General features: G+C 42.0%; 1 protein-coding gene across 2 annotated transcripts; it reads left to right on the top strand.

The window, feature by feature from the left end:
- The first annotated feature begins 35 nt into the window (after positions 1-35).
- Positions 36-27734, top strand: BRAP (BRCA1 associated protein). 2 transcript variants are annotated; one of them, XM_006178083.3, is made up of 12 exons: positions 36-280; positions 2017-2178; positions 2855-3053; positions 4275-4464; positions 8413-8526; positions 10224-10372; positions 13878-13953; positions 14412-14550; positions 14920-15029; positions 17091-17180; positions 21687-21790; positions 25289-27734. In XM_006178083.3, exons 1-12 carry the CDS (start codon positions 199-201, stop codon positions 25650-25652), a joined length of 1779 nt encoding a protein of 592 aa, XP_006178145.1. In that variant the 5' UTR covers positions 36-198; the 3' UTR covers positions 25653-27734. The 2 variants fall into 2 exon arrangements, with proteins under 2 accessions (XP_006178145.1, XP_014409130.1); XM_014553644.2 differs by lacking the exon at positions 21687-21790 and having other exon boundaries at positions 54-280.
- Positions 27735-27936: the final 202 nt, after the last annotated feature.

Raw genomic sequence — 27936 nt, 5'->3', positions numbered from 1 at the left:
CGCGCCTGCGTATCCTCCCGGGTCAGCTACGGCGGCCGGGAGGCGGAAGTGGAGGTTGTTGTGGTTCCGAGGGTTGCGCCAGAAGCTGCTGCTGCTGAGGCGGTGGCCACGCTGCCCGCCCCGGGCCTCTCGGCCTCTCGGCTCGTCTCCCAGCCTCGCCTGAGCCCGCCGGGGCCCGCGCCGGCCAGCGCCTGCCCTATGAGTGTGTCACTGGTTGTCATCCGCCTGGAGCTCGCAGAACACTCGTCGGTCCCCGCCGGCTTCGACTTCAGCGCCGCCGGTGAGTCCGGCGGCCTCGCCGCCTCCCCTGTAGCTCGGGCTTGAGCTTGGGGGCTCGCTGTCCCCTGAGTACGGGTCCGGGTAAGGGCCGCAGCGAGGGCTTTACCTCAGGAAGAAGCCGAGAGGTGGCTGGGATCCCTCTCATTCCATCCGTTCTTAGGAAGGGCCTTCCCAGATGGCATCCCTGGGAAGCCTTTCCTCTCCCTTCCTTCCAGGTGCCTTCCCACGGCGGCTCAGTTTATATTTGGGCGCGTCGCTCTGTCCGCCCTGGGTTAGAATTGTTTGAGTTGATTCCCTCTAGGCTTTGTGAAAGTAGAGACTGGGTCCTCAGCGACGCTGACAGACCCTGGTTTAATTAAATTGTTCCTCTTTGGAAAGCTATCCATTTAGGCGCCCTGTAGCAAAATTTATAATTTTAACTAAAATTGGTACACTTTCTATATCCGAACACTGTATTAAACACTTTGTGTGCGTTTTCTCTAATTCACAACAACTCTATTAGGTAGATGGGTGTATGACCCTTTTACCGATTGGGAAACTGAAGCCTAGTGTTTAAGTGCCTTGCCGACTATTATCTGTAAGTGGCAAAAACTGGTATTCTAACTCAGAGAGCTGGATTTGAGAGTCTGAGTTCTTCATTATCAGCCACACAGCCTCCTTAGTGGGGAATACAGAAATATTTGTTTCTTGGACCTCAGTCAGTCACCTGACAACAACATTCGTTCAAGAGATACTTTTTGAATGCTCACTCTCTGTTGGAGCTTTAGATGTGTGCAGAAAAAGAGACGTGGTCCCTGCTCAATGGCACCAGCAGTTCGCTCCAGTTAGTGGAGACAGATTAATTAAATAATTACAGAATAACTGTAGAATTACAACTGTGTTAAGTGTAGTGAGGGAAAGGAAGAAACAATTTGGAGAACTATTATAGGAGGATCTCTTTGGCTTGGAGAAGGGGTCTGGGGCTAGTAGGGATGATGTCATTGCAAACTTCCCTGAGTATGTGAATTTTGGAGCTGCAAATTAAAAATAATGATTTAATAGGCTACTGAGTCCTGAAAGTCAGCTAAATTGACATTAGCCACATATACACGTCTGCATGGGTCAGTCATTGATCCATTAATTTATTCAGCAGATCTTGAAAGAGTTTCCAATGTGTGCTAGGCAGTGTGGTATAAATGCAGAGGATATAGCGGTGTGCAAAACAGGCCTGGTCTCTGCTGTGACAGAGCTTATATTAAGGATATTTCAGTCAGGTCTGTACATTTCTTTTCCATTTTTGTGTGTTTTTGTGATTTAAGACAAGGATCACAGATTTTCATGGCATGGTAGAGTAAGGCTAACCCAGGGTGTTTAAAAAGTTTCTAAAAGTTTTTTAAAGTTTTTATTAATTAATGGCCTTGATACCTTCAATTGTGGCTCAATAACCAGTTTCACTTTACCGAGTGTTACTATATTGTTGGTTTATCTGAGTAGAATAATCACTGTCAAAGCTCTTACTCTTGTTCATTTGCTTTAAGTGCGTGATTTTCACTAGAACAGCCCTGCATTTCTGAATATATTGCACTGGGCATTTGTTGACTGTCACGCACTGCAGGAGCCCCAGAGGTGATATGGACACTGCAAAGACATCTTACAGTTTTTTGGGGAGAGAGAAAAGGGAAACCTATGGATGGAAACATTGAGAGTGGAGAGGAGCTTGTTTTACTACCAGGTATTAATTTTTCATGTGTTCTTTAGTCGGGGAAATGTCTGATGAGGAGATCAAAAAGAAGACACTAGCTTCAGCAGTAGCCTGTTTAGAAGGGAAGTCACCAGGGGAGAAAGCAGCAATCATACATCAGCACCTTGGCCGTCGGGAAATGACAGATGTGATCATTGAAACCATGAAGTCTGACCCAGGTATGCTGCCTAAAACCCTAGGCTGTCTTTTGTAAATGTTTCCTGTTTTATACTTGGTGTTCAGTGAGCCCCTGATTATGACCCCGAGCATACTTTTATCTTTCAGAGTCTCTGTGAGGTTACATGAGGTTGTCAGGCCATGTTTCAACTTCTCTAAATATTTATCCTAAATTAATGCTCACAAGCTGGGTTGATAACTCTGTTCAGTGAGGAGAGCTACTTACCACCTAGGTCAGTGGCAGATCATGTTTCATCCAGATAAGCATGTTGTGTCTCCCCTGGTCAGCTCACTCCAGTTAGGGCAGTGGATGTATATTGCATCTCCAGCGTGGCGGCGGTCAGAACTGGCAGGTTTGGTTTTCAAACTTAATAGTCCTGAGTGTTTGTCCCCTTGGGAGTGCATAATGGAAGACACCTGCTTTATTTTGGTACTGCCAAATGTAAGAGCCATCCTTGAGTTTCTGAGGATATTAATGAGATTCTTTAACGGGGCAGGGAGCACTTTCAAGTCAAGATGCCCCCAAAATGCTGTTGTTCTGTGAATATGGTTCTTAATGCGATACATTATAATTGCTCTATCAAAGTTTATTTATCTGACTTCAGATTTTCATCTCATTAGAATTCTTCAGCATATTTACTATCAGTGTATAATCTGCTAATTTTTGGTTTGTGAAAGATGAGCTGAAAGCTGCAGTGGAAGAAAGGAAGTCTTCTGAAGCATCCCCCACTGCACAGAGAAGTAAAGATCAAAGTAAAGAATGCGTAAATGCTGCTCCTGATTCTCCATCCAAACAGCTTCCAGACCAGATTTCATTCTTCAGTGGAAATCCCTCAGTTGAAATAGTTCATGGTATTATGCATCTGTACAAGACAAAGTAAGAAAAACCCTTTCTTCTTTTGAGTTTATTTTTGCCATAGGGCAGAGAAAAAAAATCTCTCGCCCGGAAGGGAAGTGGATATCTTAATTTTCAAAAGGATAGTACTTTCATGTTTTATGTGTTAAAAAATTCTGAGATGTTTTATATGTGGTTAATCTTACAGTTTGGGTCAAAGCTTCTTATCAAAGTAATATGTAGATACACTTGAGAAAATACCTAGGAAAATCTTTCCTGAGAAGGTAGGCAACAGGTGATTGGGAGATTGAAAGGAAGGAAGATAGAAAAGAAGCAAAAAATTATAAATGATCTGTAACATCATTGTAGTTTCATATTCCCACCAAGTCTTTACTAAAGAAGCCTCTCAGAGCAATTAATGGGTTGCAGTTTCATCACATCTTTCTTACCCTTCTCTGTGGTCCAAACAAGCCTCTTGGAGGCCAAAGGAATGGAAGCATTTGGCTAGATAAATCTACAGCCTGGGCCACCAGCTCCTTGGATAATTGGCAGGTGATCTCTTTAGAGGCTTTCCTTGTCCTAACTTGTTTGTTAGGTCCCCACTGGGAAACAGAGTAGTACTCAAGTAGCCATTTTGGATCATACCTGATCACAGCTGCAGGGAGTTTGCAGCATTTCAAAAGCAAATTGCATTGTGGGAGGTTTTTCTTTCTCCTCTATTCCAGTTATTCCAACCCAGCAACACTTCTGTAATCTTCAGTTACATCCTCGTGGTTCAGAATTCTCCTTCTTGTATTTAGAGCACTTTTGTCTTTTAGACCCTTTGAGAGAAGTCAGTAGTTAGAATTGTGCGTCCACATTATCTAATGACAGTTATTATTAAAGAACGAATGAAAAAAACACTAAAGAGAACAAAATACAAACTGCAAATTTGCCTAATGCAGATTTTTAAACATAACAAGGCTTTAACAGAAGATTAGAAATATCAGTGGTTAAAAAAAGAAAAAAAAAATCAATGGTGGGTGAAATGTAGAACATTTCAAAACTTACCTCAAACTCCCCTGCAAGTATATACATTCAGGGATTCTGCATTTGCCCATGTAGTGTGTATTTTCAGGTAAAACAACGAGCTGTTTAAATTGATTATAAAGTATTATAAGTTTTTTTTTTCCTATTTTCTTGGACATAATAATTGTCTAATTAGTGTTGTCTGAACTAACCATACCTCATCTATTCAAGACAGTCTAATTATTGTCTTATTAGTAAGATGACCTCCTTAAAAGAAGATGTGAGGCGCAGTGCCATGCTGTGTATTCTCACAGTCCCTGCTACAATGACCAGTCATGACCTTATGAAGTTTGTCGCCCCATTTAATGAAGTAATTGAACAAATGAAAATCATCAGAGACTCTACTCCAAATCAATATATGGTGCTGATAAAGTTTAGTGCACAGGTAAAAGTTAAGATATTAAAAATCTCTTTGCCACAGAAACTGTTTTTGAAACTGTATGATACTGGCTATGTGTGATTTGCAACGTTTTGCACTTAAGAGCCTTGATATCTTCTAGGGTATTGTTGTAATTCTAGAAATATTTCCAAATTCATCAGCAGACATGCAATTCTAATTCATACCCATTATTTTTTCAGAATTGGATTGGGTATGAAATCTAGGGTTGTGTTTGTTGGTTTATTTATTTATCCGTAACTATTCCAGTAGAACAGTAGCTCCCAAACTTTTTGAAGCTGACACCATATTATTTGCCATTATAAGACTGCCCCTGCTTTTATCATTCTCTTTTTAGTAGATGTTCTTTGGCACATTTTTGAAAATAAAATCAATTTTATAGTTTAAAAAATTTTTATTTATTATTATAGTATAAATTTCGGGGAGGTAATTAGATATTTATTTGTTTATTTACTCTGATGGAGGTACAGGGGATTGAACCCAGGACCTCCTGCATGCTAAGCATATGCTTTACCACTGATCTATATCCTCCCCTTTATATTTTTAAAACTTTGGTTATAAGAGGAGTTTTGTGACACTCTTTGAATTATTAAAGGTGCTTTAGGGTTCTAACTGGAAATCACTGCAATAGAGAGACAAACACTGAAAGAATAGTGATGTTTTCAGCTTTTAAAATCCTTGAGCATTGTAACAGAGACTTTTTGATTTAGGTAGGTTTTGCCATCTAGTCTGTTTCACTTGTATTAAACATCATTTTGCATGCACCTCAGCTCTAAAGTTCTTAGAAAGATATTCTCTTGCTTTTACATTTTTGTTCTTTTTTTTTAAATCTCTTTATTTTTAGGGGGGGAGGTAATTAGGTTTTTTATTTGTTTTTAATGGAGGTACTGGAGATTGAACCCAGGACGTCGTACATACTAAGCATGAGCCTCTCCCACTGAGCTGTAAGCCCCCACTCTGTCTTTTGACCAAGTACAAGGTGCTTACGTTTACGGATCTTTTCTGAGACTGTGATACAGCTTACTGCATGCTCTTTCCCGTGGGGATAGAGCCCTGACCTTGGCATCATGAGTTGTACTATTTATTTGTAATACTGGATCTTCGGGTCTGAGGCTCATCCTATCACGGATTATCTAAGGCCTAGAATTACCCTCCTGGTATAAGACTTGAAGTTGTTAAATTAATATTGGGCCCTAGTGAGAACAGACTCAATAGCCACCTACTCCTGAGTACCTGCTAGATGCCAGGCCTGTGCTAGGTGCTTGTCATGCGTTAGCTCCTTGAGTCCTCTCAGCTGTGCCATGAGGTAGGTGTCTTTCACATTTTATAATTGAGGAAACAGACATAGGTAAGTCACTTGCCCAAGGCTTTACAGCTAATAAATGTCACAGTTAGGATTCAAACACAGTCGGTCTGACTCCATAGCCCGGGCAACTATGTTCTTATTCCCTTCTTTTTCTCACCAGAGAATTTTTATTAAGAATTGGGTCAGGGGAGGTTATAGTTCAAGTGGTAGAGCACATGCTTAGCATGCACAGGGTCCTGGGTTCAATCCCTAGTACCTCCTCTAAAAATAAATAAGTAAACCTAATTACCTCCCTCTCCCTGCCCAAAACAAACAAATAAAAAAGAACTAATAGGCCTTCTCTGTGTCTTTTGTCATCTCCTGAATTTCCGTTGGCCTCAGCTTTCTGCATGCTGGAGGTGTTAGATGTGCCCAGAGAGTTGTACTATGACCTTTAGGAACCTTAGTCCTTGGGTAGGGAATTTGTTATTCAGGATACAGGAAGGCAGGAGGGGGTTCAGTTTTATAGTCCCTGGGGGCAAAAAAGGACAGACAACCTCTCTACGGAGTGTGCTGGCTCATTTTCCCTTGCATGCTCAGGCCAGCCTAGGAGACCCCTCTTTTGAAACTTAAAAATATGTTCTCAGCACTAGTGGATCACTGTGATAGTAAAGGAATCCTGATGATAATGGATTTTCCTTTTTCTGAGTTCATCCTGAGAAGAGAATAATAAAATCAAAGGAGTAGGAAAAAACAAAAGCCGAGTTTCTTTAAATCTGGGGCTCTATACAATGCAAGCATTTTAAACGAGTTGTTTCTTCCGTGTTTTTTGCAGTCAGCTTCAGGCTTTTGTGCATTTCAGCGATGGGTTGAAGTGGGAACCACATGTATTTTGTGCCCTGCTATTGTCCTAGTACATAGCACGGTGCCTGGCACAGGCTGAGTGCTCAGTTAATATTTGACTAGGGGAAGTTGCATTTCCAATACCAAGATTTTAAAGAAATTGTGTTCAGAATGTACACTTCTTTGATATATATAAACAGCTTCCCCAAGAAGGGAATAATTTATTTGGTGTTGAGTAAATTTGGTCACATTTCCAGTATCACCAATCTTTTCCCTTCCTCTGAGGGGGCATGGTCGCTTAGGGAGCATTTACAGAGCTGGGGGCGCCCCCGGTTCCTGGTGGTGCCGGCAACCCTGAAGAGCTGGCCCACGGCCCTCATTCCCTCTGCACCTGAAGCCGGTTGCTCATTGTGCTGCTTGTTCATCCAAAAGTATTTCAGGAAAAAGTCATTCCTAAATGGGGTAAACCCTTTTAGGCTGCCTCGTCTTAGTATTAAAAGACATTTAATAGCCTAGAACTAGCTTTCAACATTTTGAATTTCAGATGCACTGTACCCAGTACACAGGTTGTTTCCTGAAGGAAAGCCTCCCACTGCAGTCCCCCACTGAAAAAAAAAAACAACTTTGTTCAGAAGTGAGCATCCTTCCTCAGTGGCTTAGCTCACTTGGTCGTATTAAGAAAGCATAAATAAGTAAGAAGCCACACTTGAATTACATCATCAGAGTGAAATGAAAAGCTACTGAAAAACTTCCAGTGGCTGTAAGATTCAGAACCCTGTGAGCACAGACAGCAAGGACTATTTTTGCCTGGTACAAGTTGAATCCCTCCCTGGAGGTTGGCAGTGCGGCATTTCCTCTTGCTGAACACCCTTCCTCTCTTCACGCAGCTTGTCTGCATTGGTAGGGCCAGAGCACACAGCTTCCTACATTTGGGCGGCTGCCCGTGTAAGAGTGAAGGCCAAGGCTTGTCTGAGCTCAGCTGCCTATGAAAATTGCTGAGCTTAAAAGCTGCATTTATCCCTGTGGTACTTTCTACTAAGGCTAGACAGGAAGGTTTGATTTACTTGTATCCGTATTTACAAATGGATGCGTGTCTTTGCAGCTTTCTGTGTCTTCCACTGCAAGGGAGCGCGACCATTAGTGTTTGGAAGGCTGGTTCACCTTGGACCTCTTGACTTTGGCCAAGGGTTTAGCTTTTGGTATTACACATGAGGTTGTTTAAAACTTACTGATAGGATCCTTAACCTAACTCGCATGCATCATCATCATCATCATTATTAGGTTTATTGAAAAGAAGTTTACTTTTCATTCCATACCAGTTCCACTGGTCCTGTATTTTTTCTAACATAGATGCTGACATTTGTTTAAAAGAGCTCTTCCATAACAGTCATTGGTTATGATTTGGTTCCAAGCTTTGCAAAAATAAGCATTGACTTTCAGCTGCTGTGAAAGTGCTGGCTAGAGACAAAAAATAAATAAAAGAAATCAAGGGAAATGTTGGCTGTTGCTGGTTGAGTACGTATTAAAATTGTGGTAGCTGACAGCTTATTACACTTCAGTAGCTTCTGCTAATTCAAGTAGAACTGTCATGTGTCAGGAAAAACTGCAGGGATGTCAGATACTGACCTGTAGAGTTCAGTTCACTTACGAACCTGCTTCCATAAATGCTACTTTTGGTGGTTGCTTTCTCTCCTAAGTATACATTTTAAAAGCTGATGAAGAGAATAATTGAAGCCATGTGTCTTGAATATAAAGCATGTTTTCAGGCTGTCTCTCAATTTTTTCCCTTTCCCCGTTGATGTACCTAGGCTGACGCTGATAGTTTCTATATGGCATGCAATGGCCGCCAGTTCAACTCAATAGAAGATGACGTTTGCCAGCTGGTCTATGTGGAGAGGGCCGAAGTACTGAAATCTGAAGATGTAAGTGTGAATAATTCTTACCTTTGATAGAAGTGTATCACATTGGTATAAAGTTGAATGTTAAGGTATCTGTGGAGATGTACAGACTAGGCCCGTCTGTGAGACAGAAAGTTAGATGAGTGGTTGCCCGAGGCTGAGGGGGAGAAGGGAACAAGGACTGCTAACAAGGACGAGGTTTCTTTTGGGGGTGATAGAAATGTTCTAGAATTGGGTTATGGTGATAGTTGCATAGTGTTGTGACTAGACTAAAAACCACTGAATTATACACTTTAAAATGGCAAGTTTTCTATTATGGGAAATTCATCTCAATTTTTTTTTATTGCCCAAATTTTTTGTTTTTTTTAAGGAATACTCTCTTTGTGGTTGAAATTTGAGTATTCATCTCTTCCAGATCAATGAAACATGGCCTGGAGCCTAAAAGAAATGTTTTTGTTTTAAATATTAGCCTTTAATCCTTGTCTAATTCTTGATTCTGTTTTGATAACAATTTGTAATTGCGTTGATCTCCCACCTTCCCTGGGAAGCTTTCCTATAATATGTGCTCACTTGGATCATTTTATGAAATAGTAGATTCAGCTCTGTTATCCTTTCAATATTTTGTTTCTTTTAAAGTAGAGCTAAAGGTCTTTTTACCTTGAATTCAGCTTGATGGGGATAAGTTCTGATTAGATTGTTCTGTCATTAGATTAGGTGGACTCAAAATTGGCACGTGCTAAAGTCAGGCTTCCCTTTTGTCAGGTGCTTGCAAGGCCTTGGTTTTAGAAATTCCTTTCTCTAAATGAACACAGCTTCTTGAGAGATTTCCTGTAAATATCTACTTTCCAGGGACCGTAGATTAACGTGACTTTTGTCAGCATGTCCTTATGTGTTTGCCTCCTCACCTTTGCCTCAGTGGTCCTAACAGTTGGTGGAGCTCGGGTCAGACGTTGCTGTGTTAGAGGTGCCTCTTTGACCACCCAGACTGTTATGTCCCCTATTTCACACCCTATTGTAGCTTCCTGTTCTTTTCTTTCATAACACTTATGACTATTGGTAATTACACTTTTTATAAATCTTGAATTTTGTCTGTCTCTGCTAGATTCTAAGCTCTGTGGGGACAGGGACAGACTGTTTTTTTGGGACTTACTGACTCTGTTTTTTCTCACCATTGTTCCACACCTGGAACAGTCTCTGGCACACATAGAGGGACTTACTAATTACGTGTTAAATGAATAAATAAATAAAATCTGTGTCGTTGATACTACTATCACTTAGTGGAAAGTGTTAAGTTTTAATTTACTCTGTGGAAAAATCATTCAAATCCACTCCTATCCTCCTGCTTTTTTTCCTTTTTTGTTCTATTTTAGTCATGGCCATTCAGAGCTAGAGCTCGGAGACTGCTAACATTTTAGAGTCTCTGTTAAGGTCTGGCAGCAGGCTCCCTCCCTAGAATGTCAGCTCCATGAGGGCAGGGATCTCTGTCTGCTTTGTTCACCACTGTATCCCTGGTATTCCTAGCACAGTGCTGGGAATAAAGGAGGTATGCAATTAATACTTGTTTCATGGATGAAAATCTTACCAATTTAGGTTATTTTCACAAAGCAGTAATACTGAGAACATCCTCCCAGGAGTCAAAAAACAATAGGAAAACTATTGCTTTAAAAAAATATGTTAGAACTGGTGGATGAGTGGGGCTCACTGGAGGTGTTTCCCTGTAGGGCGCCAGCCTCCCGGTGATGGACCTGACTGAGCTCCCCAAGTGCACCGTGTGCCTGGAGCGCATGGACGAGTCGGTGAATGGCATCCTCACCACCTTATGTAACCACAGCTTCCACAGCCAGTGTCTGCAGCGCTGGGACGACACGACGTGAGTGCGGGAGCTCGTCCCCAACCCTGTCAAAGCCCGTTGTTACCCTTTCCCAGAATTAAAAGCAGCCACACATCCCTACCCCCCAAATAAACCACTCCAGGTATTCGATTTTATAAACCTGTTCAAGGACAACCACATGGTCAAGAGGTCACATGGAAGGGCCATCCGTGTTTTTTCTTTGCTTTCCTCGATTCACATGGAAGTCAGCGTTCCTAGACCAAGTCTAGAAGGCTGATTCTGAATCCTTCTGGAATGTCCCAAAGCAGCTTGAGTTGTTCTTTCCTTCCAAGAGCCAGAAAATGAGAAGGGGGAAAACGTAAAGCTTAACTTGGAGACTCTTACACTAAAATGAAGTCTGGGTCTAAAATCTTACTCATCACCTGCGCTATCATTTACTTTGGCTTTCTTACCAAAGATTACTGGGCCACGGCAGTCTGATGTTTTGGGTTTAGCGTGCTGTTGGTGGCTCGGTGGCCAGTAGTAACGCAGTCACTGAGTGTGAGGCACACGCCTGGCCTGTTTCCTAATGCAGCAGAGGCCTCATTTGTAGGGTGGTGTTGTGCAGACGAAGAACTGAGGTATAACTTACACTTTTTTTTCTTTGTTCTGAATTAAGGGTTGCTGCTCTGTTTGCAGACCACATTGTGGGTTTTAGCTAGAAAGATAGATCAGATGCTGGCCTTGTGGTTTCCCAGTACAGAGAGGAAGGTGCAGAATCAAATAATCACACAAATAAATGTGAAATCACAGCCATTGCAAGCGTTACAAGGAGCAGTGTTGCAGCGTTGTGCCTGGAGGACAGGACCCTGACCCAGCTTGGGCTGTCTGAGAGGTGGCGCCACACGGAGAGTGAATAGGAGTTAGCCAGGTGAAGAGTGGGAGCAGAGAGAAGGCAGCGTGGGGAGGGGTGTGCATGGGAAGGGGAGGATCACACCCCAAAGCCCAGGAGTGAGGAGGGGTGAAAGTCCACAGGAATCTCCTTTCTCCATCGCCGCATGACCAGCTTTCACAGAGCAGGGGCCTCGTCTGGCTGTTCATTCACACTAAGCCAGAGACCTGATGTGTAGGAGGAAATCAGTAAATTTCTTTGAGCACATAAATAGATCCTTGCTCTTTCATGGCTTATTTAACTGGAGAAGAATCTTGCCCCAGTTCTCTAGAGTCCTTGGTCAATTCTGCGGTGTCATTTGGGGGTTCTTCAGAGAATTGTCCAGGTTTAAATTTGCTTTGAATAAAGCCATGCTGAGATGTATACATTCTGTAAAGTGTTTATCTGTGTCGTGTGTCCATCTGCTCCACCATTTAAATTCCGGATGCTGCTTTGTTTCCTCCACTCCAATTTTAACTTTCAGTACAAGTTAACTTTGTAGGACTGTAGCATTTTCAAGTTGGAAGTTTCCTCGAGGACCATCTTGTCCAACCTCCTCATTTTACAGAGGAGGAAACTGGGGCCCAGGGTGAAAATTAGCATGCTCTAAGTGTCAAGGCAGAGAATGCCAAAACTGGGACCAAATTCAACTCACCGGCAGCTTCCCTCAAAACTGTGCAGTGCCTTCAGCAAGTGGGTTTTGAGTCTCTGGATATGCCCAGTACAGTGCTGGGTGCTGAGTGGGAGAGAATCACAGACCCTTCTCAGGAACTTTCACATCCATGAACATGCATACAGTTCAGGGGGGGCCACTGGAGGATATAGAGACGGCTCCCCACTGGGGGGGTCTGGAAGGGCTGCTTACAGAAGGCAGTGTTGGCCCCAGGTCTTGAAGGGTGGTTTCTTATCAGGGAGGATTTCCCCAGATACCTCCTCAGGAAAGTAAGATGACAACCCATAATTATTTTTGAAAGGAAGGCAGAAAGAACATAAACTTAATTATTTTTTAATGGACAGATGAGGTGATGTATCGCAGAGCTAACTGTATGGTACTAGTAAGTTTATTTTTGTAATTTTTCCCCCCCTTTCCCTTTTTTTTCTCAGGATCATACATTTCAGAAAGATCATTCTGGCACAATGTAGAAAATGAGATACCAGAACTTGTTGTTTTCTTATCTCACCGCTGCCACAGCCACCACACAGACTGAAGGGGTGACAGAGCTAATTTCTACCCTTGGCAACGCTGCGGCGTACAAGCTGCCGCGTTTGTTATTTCTTCAAGTGTCTCCTGTCTTCTCTTTTGATACTACAGAAAGAGACAGACTAAATCTTTTAGCTTTGTCTTGGGAAACACAGTCCTTATCTGCGATAAGAGCTTGATGTTCTTCCTGCTTATTTCCTTTTCTTGGTTTTATTTAATCAGTTGGGTGACAAATTGATACTAGTGATATCTTGAGCCTTCTTTGTTCTCGGTGCCAATTCAGTGAGCCTCAACTATAACCCACTTTCTATACAAAAATATTCATGACTGTACTTAGCATTACTTTGTCTTGAATATAATAGAAAGGGGTTAGTGGATTTTTTCAGTGCTCCCCCCCCCCCCCCCCCAGTTTTACTGAAGTGTAATTGACAATCAAAAATTGTATACATTTAAGGTGTACAACTAGATGACCTGGTACATATACACATTGTGAAATTACTCACCACAGCCAAGCCAGTTAGCACATCCATCACTTCACACCTTAACCGTTTTCCTTTTTTCCTTTTTTTCTTTTTTTTCTTTTTTTTTGGTGGTTAGAACACCCAAGCTCTACTTTCTTGGCAGATTTCAAGAAAACAGCACCATGTTGCCAGCTGTAGTCAACTTTGATGTACACATACCAGTTCTCCAGGACTTACTCATCTTTCACAACTGAAAGTTTGTACCCCTTGACCAACATCTCTCTATCTCCCCCTTTCCCAGCCCCTGATAACCACCTTCCTTCTCTTTGTATCTACGAGTTGTGCTTCTGTGCCATTTTTATTGGCTTTTTGTAAATCAAAACTTGAGTACTCACAGAACACTGGTGTCCTCTTTCAGATGAAATTCATTGTATGGTTAGATGTCATGTGCATTTTATGAAGTACATTAACATTTCCCTTTTTCTTTTTTTCTTATTTAGTGAAATGTACTACAGATTTTAGTTTCAACTCTCAGGAGCAACCTTGAGAGGACAGGGTACATTTTGAATGATTTAAAACTTTGGGAAGTAGTGATAAGTTAGATTGAAGTAAAAATACATTATGAGCAAACAGACTTGAAACCAAATTAACAACTTGTCTCTAGTCTCTGCTTCCCACCTGTAAATGTTTAGTCTTTGATTACCTAAGCATTAGACAGAAGAGTGGAAAAAGGTATGAAGCAGGTCAAGATTTCTCCCTTTTACTCAACTTTATCAAGATTTTGTATTTTTTCATTTTGTTTGAGAGTATCTTGAAAGTGTTTGTCTTTCGAGTGATAGCCTTAGTTATGGTAAACGTAAAGATATTATATAAGAGAGGGAGGATATAAAATTCAGCTTTGGACTTTCGGGTTCTGTGACTGCTGTCTTTTATATTTAATCTGTATCATTATTTTTTTCACATCCTTTACAGGTGCCCTGTTTGCCGATATTGTCAAACACCAGAGCCGGTAGAAGAAAATAAGTGTTTCGAGTGTGGTGTTCAGGAAGTAAGTAACGAGTGGTGGAAAAGAATGATGAACACAGCTTTAATTTTCTGGGCTTTTCTTCTGCCCCTTGTGGCTTAAATTCTTTTCCATTCTTTTTGAGACTGATTTTTTGCTTCCTTTTTGTCCAGGGTCAAGCAAAAAAATAGAAATACACAAACAATTTTACTCCTAAACAAAATACTTCTTTGCTTTCATTCTTTGTCCTTTGAAAAGCCCTAGGCTTTTGTTGATGAATGGTGATTTTTTTTTTCTCACTATTTACATGGAGTTTACATCAAAAACCAAAGCAAAAAAATGACCCATAAAAGTATCCTTGCTTCTTGGGTTTTAAGCGTGTTTATTCAAAACTCCTGTAGTAACAGCTGTAAATCTCATCCTGTGTCAGGCCTCTTTCCCCCCTGAGTGGACCAGGTCATGTATTTTTATGTAGCTAAGTTAGGTCTTAATCTCCTTTGCAGAACCTTTGGATCTGTTTAATCTGTGGGCACATAGGATGTGGGCGGTACGTGAGTCGACATGCCTATAAACACTTTGAGGAAACCCAGCACACGTATGCCATGCAGCTCACCAACCATCGAGTCTGGGACTACGCCGGAGGTGAGCACCACTCTCATTTTCTAATTTGGATTCATTCTGTCTGATTACGTCTCCACCAGAACCTCTCCACTTTCTTTCACAGCTTGAAATCTTCCCGACAGCTGTGGCAAATCCCAGATCTCATGGTGGCCCGTAAGGCACCATTTCCTATGAATGGCCTGAAATATACAGTATAAAGAGAGTTAACACTTACACTCCTGCCCGCTTACTCTTTTTTTTAAATTCAAACGATTGAACCCACTTTTAAAGAAGTATTGCAAGGGATTTAATTTGGATTTGTAAAAACAAAAATTTTGTCAAAGTTAAAGGCATATGGAGACCCTTTCATTCTGAAGAAACACGCCTTGGTTGACTTACTCTTTTCTTTAGATAATTATGTCCATCGACTGGTTGCAAGTAAAACAGATGGGAAAATAGTACAGTATGAATGTGAGGGTGATACTTGCCAGGAGGAGAAAATAGATGCCTTACAGTTAGAGGTAAGATATTTTATCAGTCATTACTGAACACCTGTTTCTATTGATTTTTACTATTGTAACTTGAAAGATTGGGCTTTTTATTCTGATTTTTTTCTTTGAGAGTCTGTGTTTCACTGTGCCTTACTATTTTCAATGTAATGTTCCTAGTTGCCTCAAGTTTAGTATTAAGGTTGTCCTCTGGGGGCAGGGAATAGCTCAGTGGTAGAGCACATACTTAGCATGCGCAAGGTCCTGGGTTCAATCCCCAGTACCTCTGTTAAAAATAAATAAAAACTTCATTACCTCTCCACCAAAAAAAAATTAAAAAAAAAAAGGTTTCCGTAGCTGTGATAAAACTGGAAGTTAAGACCCTGCCTGTTGGCATCACAGTAGCAGTTGGAAATTGAGCAAACCTGGTGAGGATGAGGAAACCCCAGAAGCATCTTCCCATGCCGGAGAAGCTTTTCCACTTATATTGGCCTGGCAGTTATGAATTGGATGCTTATATAGATAAAGCCACTTTGGGGTACTCATATAATTGAGGAAACAATAATAATAGCATGATCTGATTTTTATTCACAGTTGTAAAATCCCATCTACTATAAAATTGATGTGTAAGTTTGATGGTAGGAAGGAAAAGTTTAACATGTCCTGTTTTATATACATTTCAACATGGTTATTTTAAAAACAAATACCTTAACCTTGGGAGGAAGTGGACATTTGAGAAGTTGCTTATCTCCAGAGTTTTAAAGTCAATGGAATGGCCTAAAATAGGGCTGATGTTGTTAACATTAATAAATTATATATGTATATATATTTTTTTTGGTGAGGGGAGGTAATTAGGTTTATTCTTAGACAAGGCACTGGGGATTGAACCCAGGACCTCATTCATGCTAAGCATGCACTCTCATGCACTATACCTCCCCTTATAAATTATATTGATGTGGAAAAAGTTCAGATCTTTAATGTTAAGTTTTTAGGATAAGTAACTCTTCCACATTAAGTGTTTTCATTCAGTGAATATTTATTGAGGGTTGCTGTCTGTCAGCCACAGTTCCTGGTGCTGGGAACTCAGCCTTGAACGGACTCCCTGCCCTCATGAAGTGTATGTTCTAGTGGCGTGCACATTCTCCCAGTCGTCCTTTCTCTCTGTTGCTCTTTCCGTCTCTGACCTCCAAACATGATTAGATTTCGGCCAGTCTTCTAGAATGGTCTTTCCAAAATGCAAATGTGATCTTGCCACTCCTTGGCCCACATTTCTCCACATAATTCCCCAGAGCCTTCCATTGCTCCATCCCTCATACCCTGCCTCGTTGGTGTTACTTCATCTCTAAAGAGATCCTAAACATTTGCAGCTCACATCTTGGTCCTGTGTTCTCCAGAATCTCTCTCCCTCTCCTCCTGTCTATCAAGAGCCCTCTCAAATATCACCTCTCAGAAATCCTACCAGATCGTCCTGTCATAAGCCGTCTATCCTTTCTTTGTAGTTACACGGCACTGTTTGTTCATTCATGCGCTCAGGCAGCAAGCATTTCTTGACATCCAGAATGTACAAGGCACTGGGTACAAAAATAAAGATACAATCCTCGCTTTCAAAGAGTTCACAGTCCAGTCAAGGAGAGAGGAAGGTAAACTGATGATGAAGTGCTCATGCCCTAGAAGTGCTCATATCCTAAGTGCTGTTAATGAAAGTAACAGCGATGAGGTTGCTGGGGGGCACTTATCCCAAAGCTGGGAGTGACAGGGCTGGCTTCCCAGAGAGGGGTACACGATTGAGCTGATTTGAGTTACACGTTGATTTAAAACCATGTGATTCTAAAATCAGCCTAAATAGAAACGTAAGAGTCTTTTCTTTTTTTTAATTGTACATTTCTCTGTCCCCAGCTAGATTGTAAGCCCCCAGAGGACATGAGTGTAATTGTCACCTCTGTGTTCCCCTGGTTTATTGAGTGGAACCAAGGTGTAATATACATTCAGAACATTCCTCTTACTCTTGCAAGTCATTATAAGTCAGGTTTTAATTGAATTTCAAAGACTGACAACAGTGACCTATGTTTTTGTGCTTATTCTCTGCATTTCTAGTATTCATATTTACTAACAAGCCAGCTGGAATCTCAGCGAATCTACTGGGAAAACAAGATAGTTCGGATTGAGAAGGACACAGCAGAGGAAGTAAGTTTCTGGTTTGGTGACTGCTGAAATGCCGCATGGTAGGACAGCCTGATGGTGGGTGGAAGAAGGCAGAGCACAGACAAAAAGGAATCTTAAGACTCTTTCTTCTCAGTCTGACCTAGAGGGAGAGAACTGTTTTGCCTGTAAACAGAAACCTTTGTTAGATGTCAGTTATATCTCAACAAAGCCTGCGGTGGGGGACGGGGTTGGTGAGTGGGGCAGAAAAAAGGAAAGATTTAGAGTCAGCTGGCTCACCCCAGCAAGGTAACTCTAGATTAGCATTCCAGAGGAGGGAGTGCTGAACACCTGAATTGTCATTATAATGGAGGCTTTGCCCCTGAAGGCAGTATCAGGGAACAAGAAATTCTAGATCACAAGAAGAATGAAGTTGCTCAAAAAGAGGAAAAGGAAGAGACAGAAATATAGTATTGCAAATATAATCAACTAAGCATAATTTCGGAGAAGGGAAACGGGCATATATTCTCCCCTAGGACTAGTAAATCAAAAAGAAGTTATTACAATTTTATTGTTTGCTGCGCCCTATACTAAGTTAAGGAAGAAATAAAATACTTGGTATGTGTCCGAAAAAAAGAAACCTTGAATTTAAAGCCTTGAGGATTTTGGTATTTTGAGGTCAGGGTGTTGTTTGTTAACCTCAGTCAGGTTTTCTAGTGCCTTGTACAATTCCATTTAAAAAAAATAGAAGTATGTACATGAGGGTTTGTAATTTGAGTCAGCCAGTTGGTTTGTCAACTTAGGAACAGCTGCTTTGGGGAGCTGAATACGGGCTTCTGAAACACCAAGATGGTGCTGCGAAATTGAAGTGAATATAGACATCAAAATGCATAGTGCTATTTCTTAATAAAAAAAAGAAAAGCAGAAATTGAAGGGAATAAAATTAAGCAGAGATGCTGGAGCTTTGAGCTGTCACCATGGCACCTTATTGGTCTAGGACAGTGGTCTTCAAAATTTAACAAATGATCCTTTAAAGAAGAGGCCATTCACTACTCCAATGGGAAAAAGAGAAAAGTAATGTGATTTTGGTAGAAACCTGGCCCAGAGTGACCCAGAGTGACCCAGAGCTCCACCTCCTTGGTTTTCCCTTTATTTCCTGCATGTACAAGGAACCCTGAGGGTTCCAGAGAAGGGAGTTTGAAAACCAGTGTGCACCTGAGCATTTGTGTATAACTAGGGCCCTTGGAACCATTCTCAGGATCTAGGGACAATCATCATAATTCAGTGATTCCCTTAGTGTTAAATAAAGGCTTTTGAATTTTGTAAATGATATTTTAATAACTTTGTGTATCGTCACCAGTAACTGGGCCGTCAGATGGGGGATTCTGGGTTTGGGGCTCTCCTCAGTGGTAGCTAGTAAATTTCCTGGAGCTCAGCAGGCAGAGCCAAGCTCTTACTTTATGCCAGGCCCATGGGCTCCAATTTCTGAGGATGCCCACAAATGAAGAGAAATCAGGTCTTTTTCATTGAGGCTTAACACCAGCTTTAAAATGATCCTCAGTGAAAAGTTCATGATGAAATTCTTAACAAGAACCTTCTAATCATCGGAAGTACCTTTCCATAAGTGCTTCAGGTCACTTGACACACTGCTCTGGATGGGCTTGATTGGAGTTGGTGTGGGACGGATGCGCCTCTGACAGCACTTGGCAGGCAGAGCAGGCAGGCAGAGCAGGGGTCGTTGCCCTTTGGTGTCAAGTTTTGGGCTCCCAGGGAGGAGCCCTGGCGACTCCGAGCAGCCTCACTAATGCGGTTTTCTATGGGCTATCCCAGCGTGACCACCTTAAGTTCTTTGTGCAGACCCTGGAGAGCTAAGCTCAGGATTCTCTCTGCTTTCTAAGATTCTTTAGGATTAACTGCATTCCTTAACACATGCCTATGAAAAGCAATTCAAGGGGCAGGGATGCTAAAAATGTGAAACTTTTGTGTGTTTACTTTAAGGTGGGGGCATGGTGGCCAGCAAGGGCAGCCCCAAATAAAAAGCTTGGAGGGGAAAAAGAATGTTCTGTTTTCTAGTAAAAAATGTCACTTATCTGTAAGTTAATGGGTGATCAAGCCTTTTGTCCCCCTTTTGACCCGTCCTCTGTCTGTCCATTGGCACCTCCAGCAGTAGAGCAGGTGCAGGGAGAAATAGTGACTGACCCATGCATTTCACTGTCAGCAATTCTTGGTCATGGGCTTCGTCAAAAGTTAATGCAGTGGAGGGGAGGCACCGAAGGTGAAATTCACTGTGGGCTTCAAGTATAATACAATTCCAGTCCCCTGGATGCCTTAGGTAGCATAGTTATTTTAGTGTGTGAGCAGAGTCTGTTCTAGAAAATAGAGATCGTACCCACTTGAAGTTTCTCAGTTTTCAGGGAGCCATGTGTGAAGAACACAGAGTAGACCTTCAGTGCAGGCGAATTCCCCTCTTTTCTCTTTAAACCTCTAGCTCCATATGTAAATCGCAGTTTTTCTGTCTGGATTGTGAAATGAGCTTGGTGGGCCAAACTGGCATTTTTATTAAACAGAAGAGGTATCAGTGTATCGCATTTAATATTGTTTTGTGAAACTCTTGTTTCAGGGGTGTGTACATATACTAAGTGTTTCTTACTGAGGGCTGATGGCCAGCAATGTTTTTAAAACCACTAATTTAAACCACTGTAACATTTATCTATAGCAATATTAAAAACCTCTTTGGGGTTACTTGGTATATTTCATCTTGATTTAGATGTGTTTGGCTTTGTGTTTGTTTTGTCTTTGGTGATCAAAACAATTTAGTTCCTTTTGATGGTTATTTCTGTCCTTTCCAATTTCCCTAAACTGACGGAGTCAGTCTAAGAGAAAATGTCAAAAGGATCTAGTGGTCTTATTTTAAAACAATGTTTAGGAGAAAATTAATACCAAATAGAATTAGAGCAATTTTAAAGCTATTTTTATTTTTATGACACAGAGGAACTTTTATAAGTCTCCCTTTAATTGCATGTTCTTCCAACTTAATGATGTTGGCTCTCAAGTTAATTTCTCCAGAGCAGTTATTTTTGTTTATTTAAAAAAAAAAGGCGACACAACGTTGTAAAATGATTATAAATCAATAAAAAATGTTTAAAAAAAAAAAAAAAGGCAAGAGAGCAGTGCTGTTAGAGACCTGCTAGGCAGGCCTTATGGCACATATTTAAAAAGAAAGTGTTGGAAGCAGTGGCCCCTTTCCTGGCCTGATGGATGCTGCATACATCCTGGATCTCTGCTAAGAGTTCAGATCTTGCCCAGAGGTCACTTTTCCTTTGCTGTAGAGCTTTGGCCTCCTGTCTAGTGCAGAGAAAGATTTAGAACCTGGCTTTGGACCCAGACCTGGGGTCCAGTCCTGGACCCACCTCACTCTGGCTGGGCCACCTCGGGCATATTGCCTTACCTTTCTCTAAGCTACAGATTCTATAAAAAGCTGACATCCTTAAGTTATAGGCTGGTTATAAAGAATAAATGAGATACTGCCTATAAAACATCTATCCGGTGCTTGGGCTGTGGGATTTAAATTCTCAGTTTCTTCTGTTTCCTATACTTAATCACCTCATAATCCACCTGTCTTCTCCGGTGGCCCTTAGACCAGTAGAATTGAGGCATTCCCCAAGTCTGTAAATCTCCATGCCCTTATGAACCCAGTGTTTACCTAGCTAGACTTCAACAGACTTCTGGCTAGGATTGCTGCCATCTGACACTTGACACACGAGAATTTTCAATTCCTCTAAAGTTTTTATGATAATGTAATATGAATTAGTTCTCTCTGTAAACTGCCTTTATATGAACTCAATAAAACAAGAACTGCTCATGTTCCACGTGGCTTCATGGAACATGAGGAAATTAATAGTGAGTTTGGAGGGAAAACAAAATCCAGACAGCTAGAGTCAGCTGTTACAAGTATCTTCAGATGATTTGGATAATACAGCTGACCCTTAAACAACACAGGTTTGAAATGCACACACCCACTTGTACGTGGATTCTTTTTTCAGTAGATGGCTGCTGCGGTCCTGAGGGATCCGTGGTGGTTGAATCCGTAAATGCGGAACCTGGATGCAGGGCCAACTCTAAAGTTAAAGTTATACTCCGCCTTTCAGGTGCCTCTAACCCCCATGTTGTTCAAGGGTCAAGTGTAACTTTGAGAATATGATCCCAAGAGTTAAAGAACAATGGGGAGTTCTGGTGTGGCCTCTGACAAACCACCTCCTGCTCTATTGCCTGAAGCTCTTTCTTCACTTTCAAGCAGTTTCACTCGACATGAGGAGCTCCTGATCCCTTGTTCATCCTGGTTTAGAGAAATGGTAAGAAAAGAAAGGATTTCTCACAACTTTTATTCCTATTGCAGAAACTCTTTCAGATGGTTGTCTAACCTTTTCTAAGTTTGGCTTGTCAAAGTTATAGACAGGTAATTGGAAAAAATAAATAAATTGCAAACTGGGCCCCCAAGGCCACACAGCTTTGTCTCTGTGAAATGAAACTGATCTCTGTTTGCGCTTTCAGATTAACAACATGAAGACTAAATTTAAAGAAACAATTGAGAAATGTGATAATCTGGAGCACAGACTAAATGATCTTCTGAAAGAAAAGCAGTCAGTGGAAAGAAAGTAGGTATAATTGGCCTATTCTTTAAATTAGCTCTTATATTCTAACAGGCTCCATAAATAGATAATCTCCTTTGTACCTATGGACACACTCTCATGGTCAAGTGTGTGGATCACCAGGTTTTCAGGGGTCTCTCATTAAGTGGAACAGATTTATTGTGACTTCCTATTTATTGAAAAATGCAGTGTTTCACACCAGATGGATGCCATGTGGAATTCAGTGCTCTCTCCTGATGCCCAGGCTCACGATACGCACAAGCATCTTCCATTTTTGCCTGTGGAAAGCAATTTCCTTGTGCCCAGAGCTTCTCAGAGCCACGATGCCTGAGAGCTGGCAGTTACGGAAGAGACTTCTGTCTAAGCTGGAGATGGCATGTGTTCTGGCCTTGGTCAGGAATTAAAGGCCAAAGATGTTGAATATGGAGCAAAAAAAACTCATCAACAGCATGACAAGAATATACTCTACTACTGTTAATTGGAAAGATAGTTGCTGCTGATCAAAACTACCTTTCTAGTTCAAGTTATACTCACAGAAATAATTGGATTTTTACCTCCAGACAAATGGATGAAAAATAAATTTAAGGGGGATAGTTGTTCCTTAAAAAGTTTTTTTTTTAATAATCCTTTTATTGTGGAATCAATTTAGTTTTATAGAAAGGTTGCAAAGATAGTGCAGAGAGTCCCATATACCTTTCACCTGTTCTCCCCCATTGCCAGTAGTTGGATATTTTTAGTAGTGTGTGTGTGTGTTGTAAAATCTATATAACATATATTTTGCCATTTTAACCATTTCATTTTACAGCTTAGTAGCATTAAGTACCTTGACAGCATTGTGCAACTAATCACTGTATGTTTCCAGGATTTATCATCCCTACAGAAACTCTTCACCAAAGGTGTTTTTTAACTGTTGTAAAAACACTACAACATTAATAGAAATAAAAATAAAAAATTCTGTTATACTCTCAGCACCCTAACATATTGAACTATTCCAAAGAATTTAAGTATTAAAAATGTGAAGTTTTCTTTTACCCTCTAAATCCTACTATCAGTGGTAACTCTTATTAACGGTACCAGTGAATATTTATTGTTCCATATCTTTTGCTGTACCCATATAGACATCTCACATCTTTTTTCCTACAAAAATTGAATAATACTAGGTACTCTATTTGGTAAAATACTCTGTTTTAGACTTTTTTTTGTATTGGCACACGTAGATCTATCCTGATCTTTGTAACATGGTATGAAGCTCCCATAATTTTAACCAGTTCCCCATTGATGGACATGTACGTTGTTTCAAGTCGTACACTGCTGTTAACAGTGTTGCAATAAGCATCCTTCTCCGTACGTCATTTAGTGCAGTCCTGTGTATTATCTCTTCAAAAATTTTCCTCAGGTCCTTTCTCTCTTTCTCTTTCTGGGGCCCCTATAATGCGAATATTAGTGCACTTCTCATTATCCCAGAGTCCTCTTAAACTATCCTTATTTCTTTTCATTCTTTTTCTTTTTTCTGTTCTGCCATAGTCATTTCCACTAATCTGTCTTCTAGCTCACTGATCCATTCTCCTGCCTCATTTAGTCTGTTCTTGGTTCCTTCTAGTGTGTTACTCATTTTATATTTTCCAACTCTTTGCTAAAAACTTCACTCTGTGCATCGGTACTCCTCTTGAGTTCTCTGCACATTTCTGCCATCATTACTTTAAACTCTTCTCCGATAAATTGCCTATCTCGTCATCACGTATTTCTTCTGCGATTTTATCTTGTGTTTTGGTCTGGAAGATATTCCTCTACCGCCTCATATTGTCTATCTTTCTATTTGTATTTTTAGGTAGGTTAGTTACATTTCTTGACCTTGGAGAGGTGGGAGACGTCCTTTGCATCCCAACGGTACACTCCTCCCTTGTTACCCAAGGGCCAGGGTCCAGCTGGTCCCAGTGTAGAGTCTGGTCTGTGTGGATTCCTTCCACAGGCTTTGCGGTTGTTGTTTTCTTATTTCTGGTATCTGCCCCCTGGTGGATGAGGCTGAACTAGAGATTTATGCAGGTTTTCCTGGCAGGACTGCCCACTGCTGGGTGAAGCTTGGTCCTGGCCCTCTGGTGGGTAGGGCTGTGTCTAGAGGTGTGTGTGGCTTAGAAAGTTGGCTGATGGGTGGGGCCGTGTTCCCTCCCAGTATGTTGTTTGGCCTGAGGCTTCCCAGCCCTCAAGCCTACAAGCTGTTGGGTGGGGCTGGGTCTTGGTGCTAATGATCCAATCAAGATGTCAGCCTCCAGGAAAGCTCATGTAGATGAACACTCCTAGAATGTCCGCCACCAGCCTTTATGTCCTGGGGGTGAGCCACAGCTGTCCTCTACATCCCCAGGAAACCTTCCAAAACCAGCAGGCAGGTGTGGCCCAGGTTCCAGTGAAATCACTGCTTCTGCCCTTGGACCTGGTGCACGTGAGATTCTGTATACACTTCCCAAGAGAATGACATCTCTGTTAAGCCCCACTGTCCTTCAGAACCAGACGTCCTGGGGTCTCTTCCTCCCAATGCCGAAGCCTGATGTGGGGCTCAGAACTCTCACTCCTGTGGGAGAGCCTCTGTGACTTAACTGTTCTTCAGCTTGTGGGTCACCCACCCAGGGGGCATGGGGCCTGATTACATTGCGAGCACGCCCCTCCTGCTGTCCCACTGTGGTTCCCTCTTTGTGTTTCCAGTTGAAGAAGATCTTTTTCCCTAGGTTGCAGTCTTTTTTTTTTTTTCCTAACAGTCAGTTGTGTTTTTGTTGTAGTGGCGAGGAAGTGAGCTCATGATCCTACTACGCCGTGTTGACTGGAAGTCCTTCTGAGTGTATTTATTTTATAGGACAAATTCCTAGAAGTAGAAGAGCTGTGTCAAAGGGCAGGTGAAATTTTGATTTTCATAGATGTTGCCAAGTTGACTTCCAGGGAGTTCGTACAGTTCACACTCCAGTGCCCGCATGTGGGAGTGCCTCTTCTCCCCCATCTCCGTTCTGTGGCATTCTGATCCATGAAAATGGTGTCTCAGATGGTGTTTTAATTTGTAATTCTTTTCTCGGGAATAAGATTGAGCATCAGTAAGGCACTCCTTAGTCTTGAAAACTCTTCTCCAGCAAATGCAGGGAGGTCAGAGCACTTGACTGTTTAAGAATGTCACTTTTCCTCATAACTTCTTTATCACAGCTGTCATCTCTAAGCCACCCATGTAAACAAAACAGAGAAGCAGTATAAGTTTTACCATGAATCACAGAATAGTTTCTGGTATTGAAAAATTTCTGATGCTAAAAAAAAAGTTGTCTCAAGGCTACACTTGAGATAACTAGAGTAAAATTCTTATTCTCGGTAGCGGCTGCAGTGGCAGGAAGCCAGTCTGCGCACCATGGGAGGAAGGGGACTGCCCTCAGTGGATTCTGAGGTCACATCTCCTCTCTTCAATCCCAGAGCAGAAAGGAGACTGTGTCAGCAAATGAAAAATGGGCTTTGTCTCCCTTTGTTTCGTAAAAGGTGCACTCAGCTGAACACGAAAGTGGCCAAACTCACCACGGAGCTCAAAGAGGAACAGGAGATGAACAAGTGTTTGCGAGCCAACCAAGTCCTCCTGCAGAACAGGCTGAAGGAGGAGGAGAGGATGTTAAAGGAGACCTGCGACCAGAAGGACCTGCAGATCACCGAGATCCAGGAGCAGCTGCGGGACGTCATGTTCTACCTGGAGACGCAGCAGAAGATCAACCACCTGCCCGCCGAGACGCGGCAGGAAATCCAGGAGGGACAGATCAACATTGCCATGGCCTCGGCCTCCAGCCCCCCGTCTTCGGGCGCCGGTGGGAAGCTGTCCTCCAGGAAGGGCCGCAGCAAGAGGGGCAAGTGACCTTCAGAGAAGCCGATGTCCCCGAGACTGTTTTCCCCGGCTCAGCGTGGGCTTGCTGGGGCCTCAGCTGAGTGTGAGGGTGGACCCTGAATAAGTACGAGTGAGGATCAACCCGCAGTCGTCTGGACCTTTCATTTGCTAGTGTGTGTGTGACGCAGGGCGAGGGCTGCCGACCAGGAGAGCTGAAGGAAGGGGGCAGTGTTTTAGATTTAGAAGGTGGCTGCTTTTTTCAACCGGAATAGTTCACTAACCTCAGACGTTCTGACGACCATTTTGCCTTCCTACTTGAGAGATGCCCCAACTCTGCTGTGCAATTGTCTGTCGTATTTATTGAGTTGTCTTTGACATTCAGTTCTGGGCTCAGATTAAGAGGTCACATTTTTTTTTTGTCCCCTCGAAGGTAACGTGACCTAGCCCTAAAGCACCAGACCTCCCCAAGGTCATAGCACGTTCTTGAGAAAGAGGTTCCTTGGGCACTGAGGAGTTATGAAAATTCCCTAGCGTAAGTCTCCTGTCACTGTTCATCCCTCCCTGCCTCTGGGGAATTGAAGAATTGGCTGAATGTCACAAGAGGCTGGGTCTGTAAACCAGGCACTGGCCTGTCCCCAGCAGCCGTCTCCTCTTGCTCCAGGTCTACCCAGTGAAAACAGACAGCCCCGGCCAGACCCAGTGGACCCAGTGTAGGGAAAAATGGTGGCATTCCCACTTTGTTTACTTGTGATGCCTCCCGCCTCATTGTGAACCTCAAAGAAGGAGGCTTAAAAAGAATGTTTGCTCCAACACTCAAATTTCAGAGTGGATTTTCTAGCACCCAGCAAGGATAAGCAGGCATTTATCAGCCGTATGAAAAGGCAGAGTGAGGCCGCTGGCGGGCTGGCTGGCTGGCTGGCTGGCTGCTGTGTAGTTCGCTGGGATCAGTATTTACTGAGTGTTTACAAAAGACTGGGCTGCGTGTTCAGGTTGTGGCTAGTGGGAGCTTGGGCAGATTTTCAATTTTGCTTTCAAGATATAACCAAAGGCTGTTGCTAAATCTGAAAACTCGAATTTTAACAAAGGTCCCTTTAAAACAGCCATATAATGCTTGTGGGCCAACAGAGGGACTGAGTACCTTCTCTAGAAACAGAAATGTCAAGTAATTCATGATAGGCAGTAATTGAGCCAAATTAAAGTGAGACCTGTTTTGAAATTTAGCTTCCAGAAGACTTAGCTGGATAGGTTAACAAGGCGTACTGTTAAATGATGAGTTTTACTTTGTCTTTATAATTAGCCAAAGTTTTCAAATTATCACACTAAAGAATTGGTTTTTAGCCTATGATTAGGCCTCATCCTCTCCGACCTAAATGTCTTACATGTTACTTGTTAGCACGCCAGCTGTATCCCTAAATCACCGTCCGTTTTTGTGGGATGCGCTGCAGCGTCTCCCAGAGGACCTCACCTGTAACTTGGCAACATGAATGTACTCAGACGTTCTCAATTGTTACGTAGGGCAGACCAACTCTGTAAGTCCCCCCGGATTTACGTATACAGATATCTTAAAGCAAGCACGGGAGTGGGAAGCAGAACATAATTCTCTTTCCTATAGAGATTCTATTTTATTTAAAATCTATTTTTACACTAGTTAGAATCCTGCTTTTTTGGCCAAGTATTTGTCTTGCATGTCTGACCTTGCAGAAGCTGGGGTAGATGGTAGCATACGAACCAAGAGAACCGGAAGTAGTTTACGAAGCTTGCTCGCTCCTCATCTCTGTGATCACCTCTGTCAGGCAGCCCAGCTGGGAGAAGAGTTTCAGTACAGGTGGGATAAGTGCTCTGAAGGGCTGTGCCCAGAGGAATGAGCAGATAGGCAAATGTTTCTAAACTACTTGAAGGTTTTTAAAAAAAAAAGTTCCAGAAAAAAATCTTCTCAAGATATGTAAAGAAAAAAAAATTTTTTTTAAACCAGTCACAGTCATGTTTGAATCTGACAAAATTACTTAAGATAGAAGCTGTTAGTGTTTTCTGCAGGATGGAAATGAACCACTTAACATATCCAGACTACCTTGAACAGTGAAATTGCATTAAAATAACCCAACTTGGAAATGATTCTGCCCGTGTGAAATCTGTGTCTCTCTGACGTCTGCTTGGGAGCTTGTACCTGAATGATCCAAGGAAAAATAGCTGAACCGGACACAGAACAGGGGAAATTCTCTGAATTTGGAGGCGTGGGGTCAGAGAAGACCCAAGCACACAATTCTTTTGCAAACTAAAAGCAGTCAGTGTCTACACCTGAGCCATTTTTCCAGGC

Source organism: Camelus ferus, chromosome 32 (assembly GCF_009834535.1).
Source record: "Camelus ferus isolate YT-003-E chromosome 32, BCGSAC_Cfer_1.0, whole genome shotgun sequence".
Lineage (NCBI taxonomy): Eukaryota > Metazoa > Chordata > Mammalia > Artiodactyla > Camelidae > Camelus > Camelus ferus.
Note: the sequence above shows the minus strand (reverse complement) of the source record. Positions and strands in the feature narration are given on the sequence as shown.

Bases quoted from the DNA above. Each gene is read 5' to 3' on its own strand.
- BRAP (XM_006178083.3), top strand. From the start codon at position 199: ATGAGTGTGTCACTGGTTGTCATCCGCCTGGAGCTCGCAGAACACTCG. The intron at 10,373-13,877 runs GTGAGTGCGGGA...CATCCTTTACAG, and splicing joins CAGCGCTGGGACGACACGAC to GTGCCCTGTTTGCCGATATT. The intron at 15,030-17,090 runs GTAAGATATTTT...CTGCATTTCTAG, and splicing joins TAGATGCCTTACAGTTAGAG to TATTCATATTTACTAACAAG.